Source organism: Protopterus annectens, chromosome 2.part0, assembly GCF_019279795.1.
Source record: "Protopterus annectens isolate FY-2018-M chromosome 2.part0, PAN1.0, whole genome shotgun sequence".
NCBI classification, from domain to species: domain Eukaryota; kingdom Metazoa; phylum Chordata; order Ceratodontiformes; family Protopteridae; genus Protopterus; species Protopterus annectens.
The window spans coordinates 1,429,764,294-1,429,790,702 of NC_056728.1; the positions used below are offsets into that span (position 1 = coordinate 1,429,764,294).

The 26,409-nt window shown below is 35.9% G+C and overlaps 1 protein-coding gene across 1 annotated transcript in view; it reads right to left on the reverse strand.

The window, feature by feature from the left end:
- Positions 1-892: 892 nt before the first annotated feature.
- The window catches only part of SYNPO2 (synaptopodin 2), a 936,240-nt gene continuing 910,723 nt past the window's right edge, over positions 893-26,409 (reverse strand). Inside the window, exon 5 of the mRNA XM_044061655.1 lies at positions 893-3,508. Coding sequence (XP_043917590.1) covers positions 2,939-3,508 — 570 coding nt within the window. The 3' untranslated portion in view covers positions 893-2,938. The remainder of the gene's footprint in view (positions 3,509-26,409) is intronic.

Sequence of the window (26,409 nt, forward strand, 5' to 3'; positions counted from 1 at the left end):
CTGGGAAAACTGTACCTGCTTAAAAAAAATAAAATATATGGCAGTTCTTAGGGCCAGTGAAAGCTGAGCAGAAAGGTAACAGAATAAAGCAGGAAGAATGGATTAAATTTGGCAATGGTATAACTGATTTAAAATGGTGTAGCTCAGACACACACTTTTGCTAACAAGATAAAGATGTTTCTATCTCTGTATGTGCTCAGGTTGATTTTAGACTTCATATGTAATATTTCTGCTTACATTAAAAAAAGAGGTCATTTTGAGGCATCACTGTACCATAACATACCAAAACTTTAGTTAATTTGGATGTATCTGCTTTTCTGAATCAGATTTTCATCCTTATGTGAAACATTATTCACCCAAAAGCAAGGGCTAATGAGGCTTACAAGAATGTGTATGACTCAAAGCATAGTATGGCTGTCTCATCAAAGAGTTTAAAATGCTGCTTGCACAGGGTGAGAACATATTTTAGCTTTTAACTCACCCCCCCCCCCCATTCCCCTCGGTTTAAACTTTTTTTGAGTTTGTACTCTAGCTTCCAACAGATATAGCCTGACTATTAAAAAGTGAAATTATCGCCTCACAGATCAAACAAATGTTCATATCTCTAGAAACATAAGTATTAATAGAAAACTGTAAATAGCAAACTATTCAACACAAACATATCTTTATATTGGTTGCATTAATTCATTTTTAGGTCTTAGACTGGATTTTTAATAGCCACAATAAACATGGTAAATATTATTTTTTGTAATGTATAAATAGTTTACATATATCAGTAACCATTCAAGCAACACACATACTGACATGTTTTATTAACAGGAATACAATTCCGTCTGACCTCACCAACAGAAAAGAAATGGTTTGTAGCGAGCATTGATTTGAGGGTAAGCAGTTCTGTCTGTGTCATTTTATCACTGAAATATTTCAAAAATGTGAAAATTATTACAACAGAATTAAATAGTATAAAATAATATTCAATATCTTTTTAGCTACACTAGACAGAGGCCGTATATCAATGTGGTTGTGTTTGCTATCATGTAAACTTTAAGGTGAAATCTTATACCTTGTATGTAGCACGATTTTGGAATTATTAATGCAAATATGAACAGGCAATATTTGAGCCTAGAAGGGTCAGTAGTGTGTAACTGCAGAAACGCCTGGGGGTGTCACTAGGTTATAAAGAGTTAGCTAGATTCAGATGGCAGTCCTGTGTTTATCACTTTTCAAATTCGCTGCTGCTATGTGTGCTACATAATTGATATGTGAAAGGGATCTGTAAAAAAATCTGGTGTGTAGCATACTCTTTGGATAGTCCATGTTTATTTTTAAGATATGTGACAAATGTCAGTAAAAGTCTTTAATAGGTAGCATTTCCTTTTCATAGTCCACATCTATTTTACAGTTTTCATTGCCACTGCAAGTTTCTTCTTATATAGTACTCTCTATCTCCTAGCATACTAAATGCAGTGTGTGGTCCAACAGCAGAGAACTACACTACCGCTGGATTTCCAAGAATGATTGCCGTTATGCCATCAATCAAATTCAGGTCTCCCAGTAGCAACCTGGAACTTCATGTCAAAATGCAATGGGATTATACTTTTGAAAGGCATGTAATGTCCTGCAAATAATAAAATGTGTAGACTTAAATGGAGGACGAGTGGAAAAAATACAAAAACAGCATATATGTGCGTGTGTGTTTGTGTTTGTGTGTGTGTGTGTGTGTGTGTGTGTGTGTGTGTGTGTGTGTGTGTGTGTGTGTGGGGGGGGGGGGTGTGTGTGTTTTATGTTGTACTTGCCAGTGTGTAGACTGCATTCATACATACATACACAAGACAAAAATATAGCTTCTATTTTCTGTACAGACTTTGCTACTGAGTTATACAACAAAAGACAGAGAACAAGAACTATATGAGCTAAAAGATGTGGTGTCCTTGGTCTTAAGGTACATTGTGAGTTACATTTAGAAATTTGAACAAAACAATAATTCATTCCAATGCTGACTCAAAGCATAGATAGCAGTGCAAATGCAAAAGAATAATGTATATTACTGTACAAGTAATATCAAACTGAGTCCAAAATATCACCTTTTGGATTCAGACTCTCATAAGCTACACTCTGCTGTACACTGCCTTTGCTGTAGGGTAGCACTAGCTCTGCATTATGAGGAAGTATAAAATAACTTGACACATATATAAAAATATTGTGTGATTTCTGGCAAAATTAGTTTCATCAAGTTATGCAGAACTTAGTGTAAACATTAAGTTCATGCCATGCTTTCTTATTTCGGTTGCATCATATATTTGTTGCTTAGTACCTGTGTACTATGTATGTATTCTACCTATGTTCCAAATTTCAGCTCTACACCACAAATCTATTAATTGCCTTTATTTTTAAATTCATATTTTCTTGTTTGTTCTCTCCACTGTAACTGTTGATGTGCTACATACCACTGTAAAAACATATCAATTGTAATATGTGTGTGTACTGATCATGTCTAAATATGTAAATGTATCTGTAATCTTTCTATGTGTTGCTTTTCTCCCCGGGCCTCTGCTGAAAAAGGACCTTTTCGGCTCAGACACCCCTAGTTAACAAATGTAAAATAAAAAATAAAAAATAGTGTAAATCGTAATGAAACTTGGCACTTTATGATACTTATCTGCCTCCAGGGTGAGTTTATGTGGCTGTCATCATTTTTACTTCCCTTTTTAATGCTGTTTATTTGAAACTCAAAGTGACTGCAGAGAGAAGGAGGGTAGACAGAGCAAAACGCACACACAACATTAAACATTCAGACATTAAGGCCCAGCTGGTTGTTCTTAAATTGTTACAGATTAAGAAGAAATTTCAGTACAACACAACTCTGTTTTGATTCATGGCACAAGTATGAAAATTGAGGCAACAAGAAAGCAGCAAATATGCTTGTGAAAAGATAGCTTCATGTCTGTCGTCTCCACCCCCTAGGGTATGGATTGTAGTTTCGATCAGGCTTTGAACTACTGTGATCTGATCCTGAACCCAGTGACACCATATCTGGTTCTGTCATGGCTCGGTGTGAGTAAAGTGGCCACTTTGCATAAAGGCCACTCTGCTGTACTGAACCTGGAGCAGATACTGTGCTCTTTGCTGGGGACATAAGGCTAGGCTGTTGTCTTGCCATTAACAAACTCTGGGTAGAAAAACCGGTTCCTGTTGGAGGTGTGTAGGACACTCTCTCTGTCCACTCATTTGGTGGTTCTGGCAATGTTTTTCTACGAGCTGCTGAAACCACATTTGCTGCAATGGTTTCTTGAATATTTCTGGCTTCAAAAGCTTCATCAACTAGACCAAGAGGCGATCTTGATGCTGCTTCCCATGGAGTCAGTGGTTTGGTACTCTTATGTGGCAGAAGGGTTGATGTTTCTGTCTCTCTCCTCAATGGCTGAAATGTTGCAGACGGTGTAAAAGGTAGGGTCTGGTAAACACACATTGTCTGGGAAGGTGTAGAGTAATTAACATTTTGCTGTACCTAGAAAAAATAAACAAATCATGTTAGTTTTGAAGTAAAGAAAAAGAATACTGCATCAAACAAACCACTTATGCATCAAATAATAAAAACAAAACTAATATGTAAAGAAAGAAGTTACCAGAGAATTTGATCTTGCATGAATCAGTGCCATCAAATAAAACTTTCCAGAACTTAGCTATCAAATATTAGGACCAAAAAGAATATTTGTCAGCACAAATCATCATGGAACTTCTATGCCTAAACAGCAATCCAGTTTCACTAACAATATGCAAGCAATTGTGTTTTACTAGCTCCTTAATACTTCCCCTAGTCAGATGCCAATAAAACAAAAGCAAAATAAGTTTTACCAGGAAATAGGGGGGGGGTATGGAGGCAGAGAAAAGACAGAAATAAAATCAAACACAGTATGTATGTGAATAAAAAGTATAGAGCAGGAGATAAAGGTTGTTATGGGTGCATGAATCTCTCTCTCTCTCTCTCTCCCTCTCTCTCTCTATCTCTCTCTCTCTCTCTATATATATATATATATGTATATATATATATATATATATATATATATATATATATATATATATATATAGATATATATATATGTATGTTTAACACTTGTTAACATGGTAGGCAGACTGGTCCAAAGACCCTTGCCAGCCATGACCTGGGACAATTAGGGAAATACAAAGTACAACATTTAGACACACTGTGAAAATGGACACACACCTAAGTACGTACTTTGAAAGTACAGACAACATTAAATAAAACATGTAGCTCAAATGTAAAAGTACAGACTAGCATTAAATAAAATATACATTTCTAATGTGCAAATAATTTCAACATTCAGAAAATAGAAATTTTCTAAACATAGTAATTTAAGCATAATACTTAGCAGGTAAAGAAACATTTGCAAATAACAATACAATTTAGCTGTGGCTTGTATACAGTGCTGAGACAGAAGAAGAAAGATAGAGGGAAAAATGGGGAGGGGTAAAAAAGAAAGAGAGAGAATGGAACAGAAAAAAATGCCCCTTCCCCATTTTCTGCTTCCTCCCATTTCTTACCCTTTATTTATATATCTTTTTTTGATCTTCCTTTTATTTTGTCAGTCTGTTTTCTAGCACCTGTATAAGGAGAGATACACAGGAAGGTAATAAAGTCAGTTGGTCCAAGATGAGTTTCTTAACCAGTACCTCTGTACTACATTTGTTTTCCTAAAATAAATGAGAATGGATGCATTTCTTGAAAGATATAAGATTTTGTCAGAGTGCTTCAAGCTGAGCATTCCAGTAGAAAAGGGCTAGTTTGATGAATGATCTTTCACAGGAAGTGAGAGTAAAGGGAAGCCTTGATAGCAGGAGAAAGTTAGAATAATAGAAAGAGCAGGAGGTGTTTTTATAAGCAGTTTACTGAATCAATTAATAGATGTACATTCAAATAGGCAAAAGAAGTGGGTGGGATGTAGACCAATGCAATGTATATTTTAGTATGACCACAAGGAAGCACCTGCTCTAATGGACACATGCAGCTCCTAAGTGGTTTATCGCATGCATGGGTCCCCTCAAATTTTCTATGGTATGACCCCAGTTATTCCCATTAGGGGTAATATATAATTATCAACCATGGGATGGGTAAGGCCATTGTATAACCAAATGCGATTGGGTAATTCAAGCACAAAAAGGAAAATTGGCTATGCTTAAAATGACCCAAAAGGGTAGCTAGCCTAGTACTTACCTCAGAACCTAGGAACATCTGGAGCTATGAACCTGTGCTACAAATGTTCAAGGAGGTTTTTTTTTGAGAGACTGAAAGTGGAGGAAGCAGAACAAGTCCAAGGTTAGAGTAAATATAATCAGCTTGTAAAAGTGAAAGTGGAAAGTATGATTATATCTTGTTGGGATTTCTTCATAGAGTCAAATATGTTGCTGTTATGGTTGCCATTACATACAGGTAAATTTTAAAAATGGTGTCATATGTAGGTACTTTAAGAATCTACTTAGCATCTCTATTGAGTTTTCCCATAGAAAAAACATGTCATCCACAAAACGTGCACACCACAGAACATATTTGCTAAATTAATTTCCCTGTAGTTGAAATGTTTCTTCTCACTGGATTAAAGTTAGGTTGGCATAGCTGGTTGCACAAGCTGTGCCCATAGCTACACCAACCTTTTGTAGGTAAAAATCTTCTTTAAAGACAAAAACATTATTGTCCAAAATTATTTCAAGCAGACTGCATAACAGGTTCACTTTACCATTAGAGAAAGCACATTTAGAACATAGCAAGCTCCTAATGTTCTCTATTTCCCACTGATTTGGAATCGCTGTGAAAAGTGATGTAATATCTAAGGTTACAAGCAGATACTCTTTATTTATCGAAATTGTCTTCCTATATAATGTTTGGAGAAAAGATTTTGTGTCTTTCAATACTGTTTCACACTTTTCAAGCACTGGATGAAGATTATTCTGTACATATATTGACATGGCTTCTGTTGCCCAACCTCTGCTAGACACTATGGGTCTCATAGGTGGACATATGATATCTTGGTACTTACGTATTATCGCAACCAGATTTTTGCGGTTGTGGTAATATGCTTGTTGGCTCAAAAAAACGGATTGTGGGAATTAAATAAAGTTGAATGTGATGTTTTCTGTTGGGAACAACCTTGTTTGTCCCAAATTCATAACCTAAATGTACGCGGAAATGTGAATCTTGCTTTGCGTACTTCAGCATTGTTTGCACTGCCATCATACTGAAAATGAATCAAGGATGCCTGGGAAATGTTTCTTTGTACTGCTGGCATACTGCGAGTAGGAGTATTACAACACTGACTGTACATTTGCACGAAAATAACATGTGGAGCAGCACATTTTTGAGGTAAATAAGCTTTTATTTAAAAAAAAAAACTTAAGCAAAATAATATAAGTAAAATGGAATAACAGACTAAGCAGTTAAAAAGAGGTAAATGTCTTGTACGACGGCGGCTAAACTGAATAGGACATGTGGCGTTAGGTTGTAGAATGATAAATATGCATGTAGTATTTGACAGCACCAGATTTAATTTTTTTGGGATACTAGTTAGTCTTGCAATGTTTTCTGAATGTTTTGTATAGCATTTGACAGCAGCGGATTTATTTTTTTGGAGAGTAGTTACTCTTGTAATGTTTTCTGGAGGTTTGGGATAGCATATTTGTGGATGTCTTCCGGATGCTGTGGGAAGCATATTTGTGGATGTATTCTGGATGATTTAGGAAGCATACTTGCGGATGGCTCAGTCACTGGGTTACAGTTTTTGGTAGTATGGGGAGAAATTTTCTGCAAAATGTCAAATTTTCACTTTAACAACATTTACCAGCTCGCGGCTTGAGATATGGAACATCTGTTAAACATAACTGCTATACGAAAATGTATTTCCAGTGACATGATGTTGGGGAAACGGCATAACTTGAAACAAGCACTCATTTCTTACATGTTATACTGTCTTTCCTATCTAAACAATGATTTTTAATAAAGTTAACATTGTCAGTGTGATTCTGTATAGATTTATAGTTACATTCACACACTGGGAAGCAAGCGGTATTAAAGCAAAAATCTGGTTGCGATAATACGCAAGTACCGATATCTTTATGTACCTTGTGAAGGCCATTTTTAACTGGAATGGTGGGAGTTTCTACATTAAAATACTTAAATAAGTCCTCTGTTATCAAATTTGTAGTCAGCAAGTCAAACAGCAAAACAGCAATCCTGTCTATAAAAACATTTTACTATATTTACTGAAATGTAGGTATAGGTTTCATGGTCAATCAGTAGTTTTGTCATTTGCTGGATGTAAAATTCCCTATCCATAATCACAATTCCCCCTCCTTTATCTGCAGGTCAAATTTCCACTGAATGCATTTCCCTCAGGTCATATAGAGCATCAGATTCTTCTTTACTCAAGTTATAAAAGACAGCTATTATATCTGAATTAAATGCTTCCCTTATTTGCTTTTCACATACTGACACATAGGCTTCTACCATAGGATGTAATTTAGGTACAAAGGTACTGTTTTTTAAAAAATATTTACATTATCAGTCTTCTGTCCTTTAAACATAGTTTTTAAAGTTAAGTTGCAACCAAATAACTTAAGTTCTTTAAGAATGTCAACTAACACAGTTCTCTGGGCTGGAATAAACAACAGCCCTTTATTCAAAAGTGACATATGTGCATCAGTTAGTGTTAAAGATGAAAGCTTTATTACCAGACTTTTGTGTTCATGCTGCAGTTACCATTGTGTTCCGTGTTGCTTCTGTGTTTGGTATCTGCCTGACTTGGCCCTTCCTTCCTCTGCTCCTTGATCTGCTTTTTATTGGTAGAGCATTCATTCATGTGAAGGGTATCATTTGAGTACCTGATATACCCTTCTGTTGCATGGGAAAAGGGGGATTCTCATTAGATAGTTTTTTTATCATTCTTCTTGCTGCCTCTTGTATTTATATCCTTTGGTTTTACTGTTGACTGCTGCTCAGCAAGAGGCACTGGTAAACTCTGTGTTTCCTCAATGTTAGTGGCTGCAGCCACTCCCTCTTTAGTTATTTGGCTTCTTGTTGATGGTTGTGTGTTGTCTATCACAAAATGGACTGGGTTTACAGGCTAGTCTGTTGCTGTAGTAAAAGGTTTGGGCCATGAAAAAACAGCACCGGACTGAAAATCATTCATATCTCTTTGAAGCTTTTTCAGCTTCGTATTCTGTAATCTTTTCTCATACCTGGATATGCTTTCAAAGAGAGTATCTAGCTTGTCACCAATAATATTATTTGTAAAGTTAGTGCATAGATCGATTTGCAGAGCCTTCAGTTCATTTGCAAGGTCCCTGTCTTCAGGTAAAAAAAAAATAGTCAGTTAGTAAGTTCATGTAGTCATAGCTTAACTGCAAATTAAGCTGCTGCCATTTCTTCAGGAGGTCAGGGAGAACATCACCATACGTTGGCATAGTTAAAACTCTCAGACCTCTGGGAACAATTTTATATCTTAAGCAGGCTTCCAAATGTAATCTCTGCCATTGGAGCCTTTTATACTTTTATAACTTGTTTGCAAAGGCTCTAAATTTGTCTTTGAAGAGCATTTGCGCCCCATCATCTACATCAACAGAATATTCATCAGAGAAAACTGGTCTCTCAACCAGTGGGTTTACCGCCATGCTTAGGATTCTATTAAAACATTCCATTCCATCTTATGTGTTGGTATTCGCATTTGGATTGTAATTCAGTTTGATTTCATACCCTTCTGCCATGTTCTAGTCCTGATGTTCACAAAAAGTACAAAGAGAAAGACAAAAACACAGGTACCAGATTAACAGCACAGTCTTCACCTCAGAGCCAATAGTATGTATAAAAAGTCGAACTGCCACAGTAGAAGGAAAATTCTTTATTGCAAGGACAAAGTGAGCGCTTTCATGACCTTCCAGGTCGCTTCATCAGACTTAATAAAACATCACATGCCTTCCTTGATATATGTACTTTCAAAGTGACCAATCAGTTAAAACAAACAATTAAATATCTACATTAGACTCAATTAATTTAAAAATAGTAGAAAAAAATATTGGATTTTGCAACTAAATGCAGACAACCCCCCAGGCATTAATGAAACTGTTTCTTTGAAACCATTTTTAAAGGCAAGACCCTAAAATCCCTAATTCCCTTCTGCATGGTTCTATAGGCATCCACATTTGAACGTGCATACTGTTTTAACAGTTTTATGTCTATTTATGTTTTTTTCTACTATTTTTAAATTAATTGAGTCTGATATAAATATTTGTTTATTTTAACTGATTGGTCACTTTGAAAGTATATATATATATATATATATATATATATATATATATATATATATATATCAAGAAAGGCATGGGATGTTTTATTAAGTCTGACGAAGTGACCTGGAAGGTCATGAAAGTGCTCACTTTGTCCTTGCAATAAAGAATTTTCCTTCTGCTGTGGCAGTTCGACTTTTTATACATACTATTGGCTCTGAGGTGAAGACAGAGCTGTTCATCTGGTACATGTGTTTTTGTCTTTCTCTAAGGTCTTGTGGAAAGCTAAATGAATCATGGAAAGAAGCAGCACAGTACAGAATGGGCACAAATACACATCTACATACACACACATTTATATGCATATAAAGTATATAGATATATATAAAACACACACACACACATATATATATATATATATATATATATATATATATATATATATATATATATATATATAGTATTCCTTCTACAATGCGAAGCATATCCCCTTACTTATACATACTAACTCTATGATTGCACTACGGGAAAAACAAAAGGTAAACCCCACAAATAATGTTTCACTTCCAGCATACTATCACATAATGCACCGATAGTGATTGCATGCACATTTCTATAGGTACAATACAATGCAGCTCTACCTAAAATAAAGAATACACCAAACAGAACCCTCAGACGCCATGTCACTGGTGGCACACTTTCACAAAACAGTGCAAAACATTAATGCTTACTGCACAGACCGCAGTGTCGTATTACAGCACAGAATCTCACAGGTAGTAATTTACTGCCAAGAATTATCACACAATGCTCTGGCAGTTGTCACAGGCACACACTCCTGCATCTGTATATACAATTACTGATAACTAGATATTTGAAAACAGCACACATTGCTAAAAGCAACATGTGGTATTATTACAAAACCTGAATGTGCACTACTGTTAAATGAAACACTTAATAATGTTCCTAGTACTGTATCACATAAATGTGTGTATTTATATTTATACATACATATGAACATGTATGTATGGTAACACAGCGTGGTGGTCTACACTTTAAAAGAGTGTATTTTAGCAATTTTTTGTATGTCAATTATATATATTTTTGTGCTCCTTGGGACATCATTTTACCATCCTGCACCCCTTTGTCCATGTAGACATGGGGTTTATCAGCTTGTCTTCGAGCCTCACCACTCCCCCGACTTGCTCCCATATCAGTAGGGCTGGTCGTGGATTGTAAGGGCATCCTGGTGACTTATCTGTGTTACCTTCCTCACTCACTGCCCTGTTTCCCACATTCACCACTTAAATTCAAGGGCAACTCCTCTCTTTGAATCGCACCTCCCCTAAAGGAGCATCAACAGCAAATGCCCTCCCACTCATGTCCATCCCTCACTGCCACTCTATCAATCTCCTGAGCCACTAATCCAACCCGGGTTGACTGGGTCGTAATTAGTGATTTAACCCTCTGTGCTGCTGGAGCAGACTTTAAATGAATTATATTGAGCAATTTCTGATGTTATCAGTATTTGCACTGGGCATTATTACTACCCCTTTAACAAGGAATATCTGCTCTTTTGAAGAGGCCTGAATGCATTTAAAGGAGGGGCTGCTAAGCTCAACCAGATGTCACACAGAGATGTTCCAGAGGTGCTTATGAACAGAATAAATGTTTACACTAAGAAGAACCCAGGAGTCAGAGGGATTGGTTTGTCAGAGAAGAGTCCTTGTACTCGTCATATTTGACCAGAGAGCAGAGATTCTGATTTTACTGTGATAGTGCTCATCACAGATGGGCTGCAATTTTTAAACCTACAAACCACAAAAGTTAGAATTCCAAATAACTCAGGAGTTAGTGGGTAAGTAGGTTATAAAAGCTGCAGACTTCATTTGTATTTGCAAGTACTAGAGACATTTGCATTGTAAAGACTGCAAACCATTTATTTTCTGTTGATGAGGTCAGCTGGAATTTTATTCCTGTTAATAAAACCAATAAAACCACTATTAAAACAACAACTGTATTTAGTGTCAGCTGTATTTTATATATAAATAAATACATAAAAACATATAAATACACACACACACACACACACACACACACACATATATATATATATATATATATATATATATATATATATATATGTATATATAAGCAATCTGCGACAGGGCTGTCCACCTGGCGGTGTTAACCTTGGCTCTAGATGATTGTCACTGTTGAAGTCACACTCCTATCCCATGTGAAAAATGTGAAAAGGGGTTGTGGATGGATGGATGGATGGGTATATATAAGCAATCTGAAATGCAATTATTTAGTTATGAAATGCAGTGATGAAATGAAACTACTCAAATTAAATAATAAACATCTGTATCATAAACCACTCTAAGGAACTATGCAAAACCATAGCAAAACTATCTGTCTCCCTGAGCATGTCACTGATCTGGAACCCCCAATAACTTTAAGTTGAAAGTTGAGGACTTTACAAAAAACACTACAAATGTAAAAAGTGGTTTATTCTAGTAAAATACCACACACAAACAGCTTTCAGTGCTTCAGCCATAACTACAAATACAGTATCACCCTTCTTTTCTGAATTCCTGGACTGCAGAACCACCACATTAGCATCTGCTGATCATGCTCCCTAACACCTTATGCCTGTGGCAGCCACCCCCTTTCCCCACACCTCTGAAACTATATGTAAAAGGTAGGGTTGACTATCAATAGCAAAATGTACACTTTTTAAAGGGTAACAGACTGAAAATGCACCAAGGCCTGTGGAGAAGGCGGGTGGGAGCAGCCAATCCTACCATAATGATCCTTACATATACTGTTTCAGGGAGTTATCACACAGCCCTACTGTGTATATCACATACCTGCACTGGTAGAAAAAAATAAAGCTTTCAAGTGCCATAAATCTGGCTAATTTATAACCTTCCCTGAATAACTGCAGTGTTTGTGTGTGTGTGTGTGTGTGTGTGTGTGTGTGTGTGTGTGTGTGTGTGTGTGTGTGTGTGCGCGTGTGTGTCTGTGTGTGTGTGGGTGGCTCTGTATCACTTCATTTAAGGTAGGTTTGAATGAAGCACAAATAGTCAAAAATAACTGGAAGTGCATTTGACTGAATTTCTTCGAAAACCATAGAAGTCTATAGATGGTATTTCTGATGTCATTTTACAGAAAGTTGTGTGTGTTCATTGACAATTGATATATATATATATATATATATTATAAAGTATTTTAGGTAATAAAAGCTGTAGCACCTTTTGAGTTATATCACAGACATCAGACAGAAGCAAGAGATGAAAGGTTAATATTGGTGGCCCAAGATAGTGGGCTATGTACATACTGGTTTGCAAAGTCCATTGAGCATGTGGGAGAAACAGACAAATGCAGGTTTTGTAAAACTAAACTGGAAACAGTTGCACACCTTGTTGCTGGTTGTGATATACTAATGGCAGGAGGACTGCATACTGAAAGGCATAATAATGTGGCAAAACTGTTGCACTGGGGATTTTGCACATATTAAGGTACTCAAGTGGCTGAAAAACACTGGAAACATGAGCCACAAAGCATCATAGAAAATGATGAAGTTTATTTCACATGGGATCACCCATTACCTACAGTTCAAAAGATAGATGTTAGAAAACCAGATATAGTGGTCCATGAAAGGAAGACAAAAGTAGAATTGATCATTGAAATTGCCACATCCAGTGACTACAGTGTGTTGCGTACAGAGAGACACAAAATCATAAAATATCAGGATCTGCAGGCACAAATGAGAGCAATGTGGAAGAAAAATACCCAGACATTTTCAATAGTAGTAGGAGGAATGGGTCTTATAAAAAAGAATCTACAATTGTATTTAGATAGGTTACCAATCCATGTAACCTCATACAAATTGTAGAAGGAGTCATTACTGGGCACTTTGTAGGAGCAGCTTTTGGCTGACATCAAAGATTGAAACAATACAAATTTTATGAACTTTAATCGTACTTTGACTTAGGAATGGGGTCCATTCCCATTATGGTATTAGACAGCCAAAAGATTTGGAGAAATTAAAAAGACTGAAGCAAAGTGTATATTTCATTCTACAAAAATTAATACATTCCTCACTGACAAACAAAACAAGGACTGCAACAGTCTGAAACATTTTACAGCTTTTAAAACTGTTATAGCATAGTTATCTCTATTCTGTGGTGGCTGATGTTTATGCTCTAAAATAAGACGAGAGCTTAACATTGCAGAAGGGGGCTTAACAAAACTTTGTTAACCACCTTTCTTATGTCTGAAAGGCGCTTAACAAAATTATCTTTTTCCTGAATTCAAAGCATAATTGTGTTGTTCTATGCAGTATATATCCAGTTTTATTGGGATTGCTCAGATAGGCTCACAATGGCTGCTTGGGGCAATAGCCTAGTGTTGTACTATTTTTATTTTTTATACATACATTCATATATATATATATATATATATATATATATATATATATATATATTTATACATCATACATTTACATACACACATGTGTAGCCGCCCACCTAGGTGGGTTTTACATAGTCTGGTGTAGTTCCATGAAGTTGTGAGAAAATGTTTACTTGCCCTGTAAAAAATCGTCCATTCGGGATTTTAACCATTCATTATTTTTGTCTCTCGAAAAGAACATTCGGTCCTGTGGGATTTCAGGATTTAGAAGTAGACACATATATATATAATTTGGGTCCCCTTCAAAACATCTAAAACCCATAACATCGAATTTCATAACATTGAGACCAGAACATCTAAAACCCAAAACTTCTAAAACCAATACCATTGAATTTCATAACATCTAACAGTACAAATCACATGAAAATAACATTCCTCCACATATAACGACATATAATGACACCAAACTACAAAATATACTTTTTACTACATTTCTGCAGGGGGGCTTGATACAGTGGGGTTAGGAAATTAACTAATTCCCACTGTAGTGCGATCTTGGAGTTGGTTTATTTAATTTACGGGGAGTGTGGGAGGCAGAGCATGTGTGTTTGGTAGTTTGGTGTCATTATATGTGGAGGGGATGTTATTTTCTTGTGATTTGTAGTGTTAGATGTCATTTAATTCAATGTTTTGGGTTTTAGATGTTCTGGTCTCAGTGTTATGAAATTAGATGTTATGGGTTTTAGATGTTTCACAGTAGACCCATATATATATATATATATATATATATATATATATATATATGTATACATGCATACACATATTATGCATTTTTATATATAGATAGATATCGACCAAACAAACAGCAGTTGGGTATAAAAATAATCAGTAACCAAAAAGAATGTGCAAATCTTTCATCAGTAGAAATGTAGGCATACAGTGGTAGAAACCACAACAAATACATTTATTGAGAAAGTTAAGCATTTTCACTCACAATTAATACTGGACTTCTTCAGAACTAAAGAAACTTAGACCTCATATACCAGGTATTATATAACTAATCAGGTAAGTAAAAAATGTAAAGGTATATCCCACTATTGATATTAGCCAATAAATACAGTGTTTAAAAATAAATGTAAATGTCTTTAAGTTTTTATAATTTACTAACAATACTGATAACCAAAATGGGATATAAATAAACAAATAAATATACCTATTGAATAAAAAATCTTGTTCTAAAAATAAATTTTCAATAAATGGTTTCTGAAGTAGTCCATATCTCAAAATAAATATTTTTTTAAGTTTTGGCTTCCCTCAGTTTCAATACTGACTTAATGAAAAATTACTAACTGATGTCTGGCTTGTTGGAATCATCAAATCTAAATTACTATCAGAAATTGTTTTACTGGCACCTTCCCATGGATTTGGGGTTGCAAATTCCAGTATTCCACTATTTAAAAAAGGAGTTTTTCAAAATTATTTCAAAGAAGAGAATGTTTGCATAGAGCACTCTTCTCATTAACTTTACTAATATCATAGGTATGCTGAAATATTCTTTTTTTTAGGGGCATGTTTGGTTTTGCTACTATAAAACGCAGGGCAGCAGCAGGATGAACAACACCCTAGTGACATAGTTGCCTGACTGTAAATGAACCTTGCTATTAAAGATGTTCTCTAAGATTAAAGTATTACCTCTGAAAATATAAGAATATTGTCTACAACTACTCATTTGGCAGTAATATCTTAATATTTTTCTGGTTGTTGCCAAGTTTCCATTGCTCAGACATCTTTTTTATTTATTTATTCATTGATTGATTGTTTGATTGATTGACATTTGATAATTTAGTTTTCAATTCCATTCAATTTTGAGATGATGATCCATCATATACACAAAACTGGGTGATCTCTCAAAACTTGCATCACAGTATCTTTACATTTAAATATATTCCAATTATTCCTTATGACAGTTTTGACTTCACTTCAACCTACACTGTAATGTAAATTAGGACTCATTCAACAGACTCATTAGTATAGTTAATGCCATCCTCTTGTACTTCACTATAATCATTCTGCAAGTCTAAACCCAGCAGGAGTCTATATTTACTGTCCCTATACTGTGATGCAAAACTATTTGTATCATCTATTAGTGTCTTTTGATATCCCTTTCCAAAAACTTCTTAAGTTTTATCGTTTCAAGGGTAGAATTATCTGAAACCATAAGAGACAATCTGATGTACTGCCCCTTTACCAAGCTTATTTTTTGTTTACATGGGTGATTACTTAGTGAAAATATTGCTAAAGGTAGTTTTTCTACATATATTGGATGTAAATCCTCCAGTCACATTTGTAATCAATTTGTCTAAATAGTTTACAAATTGTTTATTATAATCACATGTAAACATCAAAAAAACTCTCTTGTTTCATGTAGGTGCTGTATAAACTCATCTACCAATTCATCGGGTCTGGACCATAAATAAAAATATTGACAAAGTACCTCATGTAAAGCGAAAAAGAAATCTTATTAAATACATGTTTCATTTTCCAACCATACATAACCAAGTTGACAAAGATGGGGGCATGGGCTGTGACCATTGCCATTCCTTTAGTTTACTTGTAAATCAAATCTTTGCATCAAAAAAGATATAGTTACTGTTCAGAATAAGATTCACAAATTCAAAAATTAAATTGATTTCCAGAGTTAAGAAAAAGTTGTAATTTAAAATCACCCCATAAAATAATTTAATTCCACTGTCTTGTGGAATACACACAAATAAATCTAAATGTTGATCATTAAAAATCTAACACTGCTGTCCCAAAAAGTGTTTGCAATTCTTCGCATAAAATCCCAAGAATCCTTTAGCATATGCAAAGTATATTGGAAAACAGGTTGAGTTATCTATCAATAAAGATGGCCAAAAATTATGTTTTTTTAGTCCTGCACTGGCACTATTGGTCTGAAAGGAGGGTTATTAATACTTTTGTGGATCTTGGATATATGAAATATTGCGGGGAAAAACAATCTTGGAATCTTCAAGAAATTATATAAATCATATGTAATCACCCCTTGTTGTAAACAGTCTTCCAACTGTAAATCAATTTTCTTATAAGCAATGTTTACTTTATTTCAAGAAACATGCCTGTAAACATTGAAATCTTGAAGCACATTGAACATAATAGCTGCACAATCCACCCTCTTCTGCTTTCATTATTTGTATTGTTTTGTCATGTTTTACGGTATATAAGGTATCCTTTACACTCTCAGTTAAGTTCAAAAAACAAGGTGTCCAACCACCCTTACATTTACAAATGTCTGTCTCACATACTTTCTCAAAAGCCTGGACAAGGGAATGCATAGCAGGGTAAAATATATCTTTCTTTTTCAACTTTTTATCCTTATTTTTATACCCAGCCTCAGTGGTCTTAAAAGTGATTGCAATGTTTAGCATTTTAGTAAAAAATTTGAATTCAGTAAGTGAATCAGTGATACTGAATCATTTATTAGGAAGAGGGAAAATGGCCCAAATGTACAGCCACTTTACTTTTATTAAAAATATTGTAACCACTGTGTATATTTAAAATACCATCATATTTTATAATAATAGAATGACCTAATATCTCTGTCTTCCCTTCCCACTGTTTCTCTCACTTGTAACTGTTCCGTCCTGTAAACCCTCTTCCCTTGTTTTGCTGTGTTCTGTCAAAGTTTTGTGCAGTCACTACCCCCACTATCTGAGGTTTGTTCTATATTCTCTTCATTGAAGAAGTGGGAGAAACTTGAAAGGGTCATCTAACAAAATGTGACTCATTATTGTTAGCTGTATTATTATCATAGTTTCCATTAGTATTGTTTGAAACTATATAACCCTCATCCTTGGCAGATAACAAGTAACCAAACAATGAAACCACATAATCCTCATCCTTGGAGGATAACAAGTAACCAAACAAACAACAGCTGCATGTAAAAGCAACCAGTAACCAACAAGAATGTGCAAATCAGTCTTCAGTAGAAATGCAGGCAGATGTGGTAGAAACCACAATAAATAAGTTTATTTAGGAAATTAAGCTCTTTCATTCACAATTACTATTAGACTTCTTCAGAACTAAAGAAACAGTGTTGCTTAGATTTTTAAATACCACATATTATGCAGCCAATCAGTTAGGTAAATACTTTAAAGGCATATCACACTAAAATACAAGCACCATAATATAGTCATATTGATATAGGTTTTCCATATATATTGCATGTACATCCCTCAGCCTCATTTGTAATTGTGGTATCTAAATAGTTTAAGCAGTGTTTCTTATAATACCATGTAAATTTGAAATACTTTTGTTTCATGTAGGAACTTATAAAATCATCTACCAATTCATGGGGATCACATTAAGATCACATTAAGGTACTTCAGGTAAAGCTTACATTATAGAAAACATCTCATTGTTAAATACAGGTTTCATTTCCCAAACATACATAGCCAGGTTGACAAAACTGGGAGCACAGGGTGCACCTATTGCCATGCATTAATTTACTTGTAAATCTCTCCATCAAAAAATATAGTTGCTGCCCAGAATAAGATTTGTAGATATAAAAATTAAGCTGCTTTCAACAGTTGACAAAAAGTTGTAACTTGAAAAATCACCTCGTAAAATAATTCAGTTCCAATGTCCTGTGGAATGCATGTAAATAAATCTTCAATACTGATCATTAAAAATCCAACATTGTTGCCCCAATTTATGTTTTTAATTTTCCTCCCAAAATCTCAGTAATACATTAACATATGTAAAGTATGTTGGAAAACAGATTTTAGTGATCTATCAGTAAAGATGGCCAGACAAGTATGTTTGCGAGGGATCGGTACTGATCCCCGAAGGAACTTTTCACCGAAGCACAAATAGCCGTCATACTTCCGCGAAAGTGCTTTTTACCGAAAAAGCACTTTCGCGGAAATATGCCTGCAGCTAGAGGGATTCGTGGGGGAATGACTGTTGTGGAGATCGTACTAAGGTGCGTATAAGGGAATATTCCCTTTTCCTCACTGTAGTGCGATCTCGGAGTGAGAATATTAACGTAGGGAGGTGTGGGGGGCATAGCCCCCCACATGGGGGTTGCAGGGGGGGCTTGCCTCCTGCATAAAAGTAGATTTTTTTTTTGTTTTTTTTTTAATGCACTTTAATGAAAGTGCATTATCGGTGAAAGTGCTTTCATTATTGATTGTGGATTCGGACTACTGAACTTTTGTTCAATAGTCCTAGATCCGTTTGTGAGCCTTGTGCTGCCAATTTTGTTCTAAAAGAAGGTTTCATAATATTTTTGTGGATCCTGGTTATACCAAATACTGTGGGGATCGCTGGACTTGGATTTTTGACTTCTCATTTGTTTGAAATTTGTTTATTAAACAGTTGAGAACAAAATTCGGTAAAGTTCCATTTTAAAATTAGGAAGGATAATTAATGTATGAAGTGCATTAATTAATTTGTAAACTGATTGGTATAAAAGCAGCTGTTGGCTATAACATTATTCAACTAGACAGAGTAAGCAAAAGGGGTGGTGGTGTAGCTGTACTGTTTAAGGACAACCTTAAAGTTGAACAACTCCAATGCCACCCCCCCCCAACCTTCCCACCACTGAGATTCTAACCACACATCTTGAAATAAACTCAAACAAATCAATAATAATCATAGCTTCCTACATTCCTCCCGACAACAACCTACCCATTATTGAAAATCTCCTTTCATGGGCTTCCCTCAACTTCAGCCAAGAAACTATAATTCTGGGTGATTTCAACCTTGATTAGCAAACATGTGCATCAAATAACCCATCTAATTTCCTCAATCTATACAACCTCACACTGATCATTAACTGCCCAACTCACGTAGACAAGCACTCCAAGAAACAGTCTACATTAGACTGGATACTAACCAACAAACCCAACCTTAGTTATATAGCAGGCTGCCTTCCCAACTCACTCAGTGACCATCCCCCTACCTTTCTATACAGAAAATGTGTACACACGCAAGGTAACATCTCCTACAAATACATCCGTTGCAAAAAAAAAAAAACATTTCTCCTCCTCAATTTTTAACCTGACTCTCCAACAACATGACTGGACCCCACTTAGATACCTTCAGCTAGACCTTGCAGTACAGTTCTTCAACAGCACCTTCCTTGACATTCACAACGATCTAGCCCCTATTAGAAAAGCATGGGTAAAATCTAAGCCTCTGCCCTGGTTAACCAAAGAAATCAAACTTTTACTTAAACAAAAAGACAAAGCCTGGGCAGAGTACCATACTACCAAAAACATATCTAACCTAACTATTTATAAACAATTAATGAATCAAGCTAAAAAATAAATCTAAGTAGACAAGCAAGTATACTTCCAAACCTGCCAACACCAACACCAAAAACAACCCTTGTAAATTCTGGAATAACATAAACCACCTCAAGTCCACGCCACTCCCTACCCCTACCCCAGTAACCACTAACAAATCAGATACCATTGCAACCCAAATTAACTCCCACTTCATAAATTCCATAACCTTCCTACTAGGCAACCAACCTAACACTCCTCTTACTCATCCTACCTCTACTCCTGATAATCCTAACCCCTTTTGCTTTTCTCCCATTCAAACTAGCTACATAAGATCTCTCCTAGCTAAACTTAAACCCTGCTGTCTGGCTGCCGATCAGCTCCCAAATGAATTTCAAACAGCAACTGGTCAACCACCTTGCAAATAATTGGCAATGCTCCTGTATTGCCCCTGGCTAAATCCAATAATGCTCTTCCCACCCCTTTACCACTGTTACAGCTTCTCAAAGTTTCCATCCATCCAAACATTCTCTCTTTTATCCCTCCTTTCTAATCTGTGTTTTTGGCTTCCCTCTCAAGTTACTATTTACACAACTCCAATCTGCAAGAATCTCAAACTTTCTGTACTAGCAATAATATCTTGTGTAGCATGTATTTTGTATATACTATATTTTGTACCAGCCATTACTTACGTTTTGTACTATGTTGAGTGTTTTTTAATTTTATATCAGTACTGTTAACTGAAACTGCAGGGGTGGTGCTGTGGTACCGTTATCGCCTCACAGTAAGACGTCCTGTTCGATTCTCAGCTAGAGCGTCTTCTGTGTGGAGACATGTGTGAATGGGCATACCTTCGTTGAAGGTTGTGCGTCAGGGCCGGCAACTCGGTAAGTAAAAATCTACTGCCAATCATTAGCGGACCGGAGTTCTGCTGTGGTGACCCACCCCCAGCCGAAAGACACAACAACAACGTCAGTACTGTTAATTGAATTACTTCTGTTTTATACTCTAAAGAATATTGTACTACTTTCTGGAGCTTTTCTCCCTGGGCCTCCACTGAAAAAGGGCTCTCAGTCCAGTCGGACTTTCCCGGTTAACAAATGTAATAAATAAATAAATAAAATAAATAACTATTTCACCCCTTGAAGGGACAAGCCAAATTGTGAGGGTAAAAACCTATGTAATAAATGATTAGCTTAAAACATTCACTTCCATATTTTTTTTTTATTGACTTAGATGATATAAGTGATTCTTAATTCTTGAGTCTAAAGACTGAATGTCACAAATTGTATGAACATGCGTTTAATGTTGGGGAAATAATGTAACTTCATAAGGTGAGCAGTTTCCAAAAAGTGACTTCAGTTTTGTTTTGTAAAGATCTGTTCCTTCTGGTGTCATATGAACTTTGCAGGGAATATAGCCACATCATTTACAAATCAGTGTCAAATACAAACTTGCCTTAATATGTCAGACAAGACAACAGGAGACCTTTTATTGGGATTTTGTTATAAGAAACACATTTTTCTAAAGATTCATCTTTTTATCGGAAGGAGCAAAATAAAAGGTCTCTTAATTCAGTGAAGAAGTAGGAACAGTAAGTTTTGCAGTTCATGTTTTTGAGGAAAGAGTCCTAGTAAATTCAGCTTCAGTATTAGCAAGAAAACAAACTCTATACATTCACCTTTCTACAGAAGCAAGGTGAACAAGGTAGTTGTTTCAGTTCTGCCTGTGTCTTCAGCACTACAAACCAAACATATACAAATAGCACAGACACAGAGTCTCACTCTTTATATCAAAGCTTAAGCAAATCCAGGAGGTTGCAATACTTTCCCCATGGCATTACATAACTTCAACAAATCTTCAACAGGTTCTTTTTTCACAGTAAAATAATAGGGACTGCTACCCTAATAGTCTCTCTCACATAATATTTAGTGTCTTAAGTTGATCAGGTGTGGGAAGCCAATGTCCAGAGATGGCGACCGAATCTGTTTAAGAGTCAGTCAGTAGTTGCCTAATCAGAAGTGATATGGTGAAACAGATCAATTACAAGCAAGGAATCCCAGCCAGGTCAGAAACAAGAAGTAGCAGAAGGAAATCCAGCCTTTGTCCCCAAACTTTAAGTGCCATCATATCTAGTAATGAGAGCACACACCAGCACAGTAACATATTTGGTTGTCCAGAACTAAAACGTGTGTTTAATGAAAACAGAGAAACAACTTTTTGTATAAACCTGAAGAAGGGGGTATAGTCTGATGGGAAGAGTTTTGTGCTTTTATGTCACTCAATGTTAACTGCCTCCTCTTTTTTAACTTCCTCTGTATCCTTACTGCCTTTGGCAGCCTGTTCTCCTGTGACAAAATCTACCTTCACATTCGTACCTTAGTATGTTTACATTTTAGTATAACAACTTTGTTTTCTTTGGCCCTCAATTTTATTTCAACTTCTTCCTTCCTTCCTTTCATTAGTCCTATAAGTATTTAGCCCTTTTCTGTGGTGCAGCATTTCCATCTAGGATCGATAGAAGCTATTTATGCTGACCTCACTTTTAGACTGCACAGACAGTGGCTGGCTAGTTCCCACATCATTCTTATTGAAAGCCTTCTTCTTTCCACACTCACTGCCTGGAACATTTAACTTTCTGATTGGCTCATGGTTCTTACACTGATTGTTCCGATTGCTACTGCATTTTGTTTTTGTTGTGAAAGGCCCTATTTTTTATTTATTTTTATTCACTTAGGAATCTTTACTGTTTTAGTAAAGGGGTATTTACCTTCTGCCATATAACTTTAACTACAGCATGATTCCTTTGGCGGCTTACTTTTTATACCTCACATCTCATGCAGCAGCATTTTTAGCTCTCGAGTCCCATCTCAGATCAGATACAACCATCTTACCACTACACACATCTTGGTAGGCTTGGCAGTGTAATGCATACACCCTCACCTCTTTTTCTGTTTTCCTCTTGGCATAGTGGATTCCCTCTTCATACTCTTGTTTTATTTACATTCTTAGTATTTAGTATTGACTTATGATGTTCTTCTACCTACAGCTTGTAAATGTACCATGTTCTTCAATACCAAAACTAATTACCATGTTGTAATACTAAAACTCCCAATGCCCACCTGCTCTGGTACCTTGCCTCCTTCACTTTTTCTTTTATTTCAGCATGCTTTTTTTTTAGTTTCTCCATAGCTCCTGCAACATTTTTTATAGTAAGTTCCCCTACCACTCAGGCTCACTCCCAGATACTATTTAATTTCCATCAGCAAGTGTGAACAGGCTAGTTATATTCACCTTTCCAAACCTCACTTCCTATCAGACCACAACACTGTTGTAATTTTATATGGAAATTATTATTTTGTTTTACACTTATTTTGGTCCTGTTCTACCAAAGCATGTTACTGTTCTGATATATGAACTCATACCAGACATACTACTGCTTGGGAACACATGCATAGGCTTTTGCTTTTACTTCACATGTTTGATTCGGCTAGTAATTCAGTGCTTCTGAATATTCATTTTACCAAATGACCTGTTCTGCCTGGACTACTCTAGATTGGCTCTTTAATGGGTCTTGCCTTTCCCAGTGAGTAATGGCTCCCCTCATCTTAATGTCTGAGGACACTGATCTTCGTGTTTTATGACTTATGAAGCTTCTTTAGAGAGATTACATATCTTCTTGTTTAGATAATTTTATTTAATAGATGATTAATATGTTTTCAATTTGTTATAAAAATTATAGGTGTACATAATTTTGAACCTGTCTGAAGTACATTTTTAATGAAAGTGCTCACTGTACATTCTTTCTAAATTTTGCAAAACACACACAGACACAGACATAGATGCACACGCGCGCACACACACACACACACACACACACACACACACACACACACATAGATATATTATACATATGCATACATACATATAACTGACATGTTAAACACAAAGTCAGATATGGTATATGTAAGTAATTTTTAATGTTTGTTTGACTTGCTGGGTACTCAGTGACTTGATTTACTGAATTCCACCCTAAAAATTAGGGCATATGATAATGGAAATAATTTATCTCATATGTCTGTTTATACATCAAACATGAAGTATTTGCTTAAAGTTTGAACCATCTATTAGCCATGGTTAGTGCTAAAATAATCTGGTTGCTTTAGTCTTCACTATTTGACATGCTGATTTAGAAGGATAACTTACTGCAAGTATGAAACTGCCTTTATGTAGGATGTTTTGTGTGGTGGGTGGCTGTCTGGTGCTCAGAAGCATACATTTATTTCAGAACATCAAATATTTCATTATGATTGGATACTTTCTGACTTCTGTTCTAACAGAAGCCAGGAAACCAGTTTTTGCCAGAATAAACCACACACCCACTCATATAGTTCCCCTCCCCTAGACTACAGCTCCCTTTTGTGGCCATATCTGACAAACAGGAATTTCCTGGTGAGCAGCTAAAGCATATTATTGAAGAAGCATGTAAAAAGCACACAGTTCTCTGCAACAGATAACAACAAAAATCAAACTGCTAAGACCTATGAAAGTTGTCTTATAGAAGTAGAAAATCTGTTACAATAGTAGAGTATCTATAAAAAAGTATGAATGCAATTAACTGAAAAATAAACTTTAAATGGGATAGAAGGAAAAAAATTAAAAAGCAGTTAATAGATAGTATTTAGAGATAATTATGTTTGTATAATACAAAGTCTGTGATATAGTTGTTTATCAGGATATGTTCTAGAAAACTGCAGTGCTCTTTGATTTGCAGGTACCACTGTGGAACTAGACAGAGGAAATTGTCTCTGTTTTTCAAGAATGACAAGGTCCACCAGTCCCACTTCACAGGCTGCCTACAAACATGCATGACTGAGAACCACTGAGTTCCGGAAAGGTAAAGGTGATAGAATAGGGCCACACCCTTCCTTCAGTATCTCGATACACTTCCTCTGCTTTCCTGGTACCACTGATTATTCAATAGAGGCAATAAAAGTGGAAAGCAAGATGACTGATGGTGTGTTAAACACTAAAACTTCCATGAAGGCCCACAAGACAAGAAAACAACTACAGTACAATAGAATCCATTCTTGGGAGGGTGAATCTAGAGAAAATATATAAACATGGGCATAGTTCTTGCCTTGTGTCATAGCTTGGGGAAATAGTTGGTGAATCCTTATGATCATATAGTAGGCATTTGCAATAGGAAGTAGACAGCTCCTTCTCTCAAGGTCTGTTCATAGGCATTAACGAGACATTTGAGCAGATACTGCAGAGCAGGGTAATGAATAAATTTGTACAATTTGAGATGGAACTTTTGGGTAATGCTGAGGGCTAAAGCAGTTGCTAAACAAATAGAAAAAGTGAGTCATAGCAAATGGTGTCAGATACAATCTACTAACAAATGGTACATTATTTTCATTGTCTTTGTAAGTGACACTGCAGACATACAGTTCTGTTCATCAGGGCTGATAAGAAGGCTAAAACAGGATGAAGAGAGATTTAGCAAGATTACAGGAAAGCTTTAAAGCATAGCAGCTTAAATCAGCAGCCAGAGAGTTTTTCAGTGAATAAATGTGTCTTCAGGAAATGATGCCACTGTCATGGAGAATGCAAACTTTCCCAGAACCGCAAAAGCATTAGAGTCAACTATATTGAGGCGATACTGCATAGGTTACAGCACCCTACATAAGTTGTGGAGAGCTCCCCAATGAAGAAATGACTTTTTCATGTTATGATTATCCCCATCTGTTAAACTTGTATCTTTTTTTTTTTTTGCATTTGAGAAACTGCTTAAACAAATCACAGAATCCAGAAGTGAAGTACATATTTGGAGAGAAAGTAACTGCAAAAGCAAATGAGGAAAGGGACAAAGGATAGTTGTATTAAATGACATAAAAATAAACTAGCGGGATGATAATGCATCACAGAAGATTGTTGGAAGAGTGGGATGTAAAAGGAGAAGCATTTCTGGTAGAAAAGAAAGGAGTTATTCTATCTCTAGCTGGACAGTAGGTGAGCCCACACAGCAGCACTGTGTGCAGTTCTAGAGACCTGAAGTTCAAACTGCAGTTTAGGTGTTGGTACACCAAAAAGAAGATAGTGGGAGTGAGTGCCTGATGCTGGCATACTCATCCTGGGAGAATGTCACGTGGCTTCTGGTTCTCCAGTCATCACTATGTAATCAGGGGTATGCCTGGCACCAAAAATGGCCTAAACTGATAATGTAGGCCTGTGGATCTCAAACCAGTAACAGTTATTCTCATTAGCATGAATATAGATGCATATCCAGGCATGGGGAAGGAGTGTTATGTCCTTTGGCAATGCAGGTATTCATGTCCACAAAGAGAAAGAGTTAGAGCCATACTTAGACACATCTTCACTGCTGAAATGC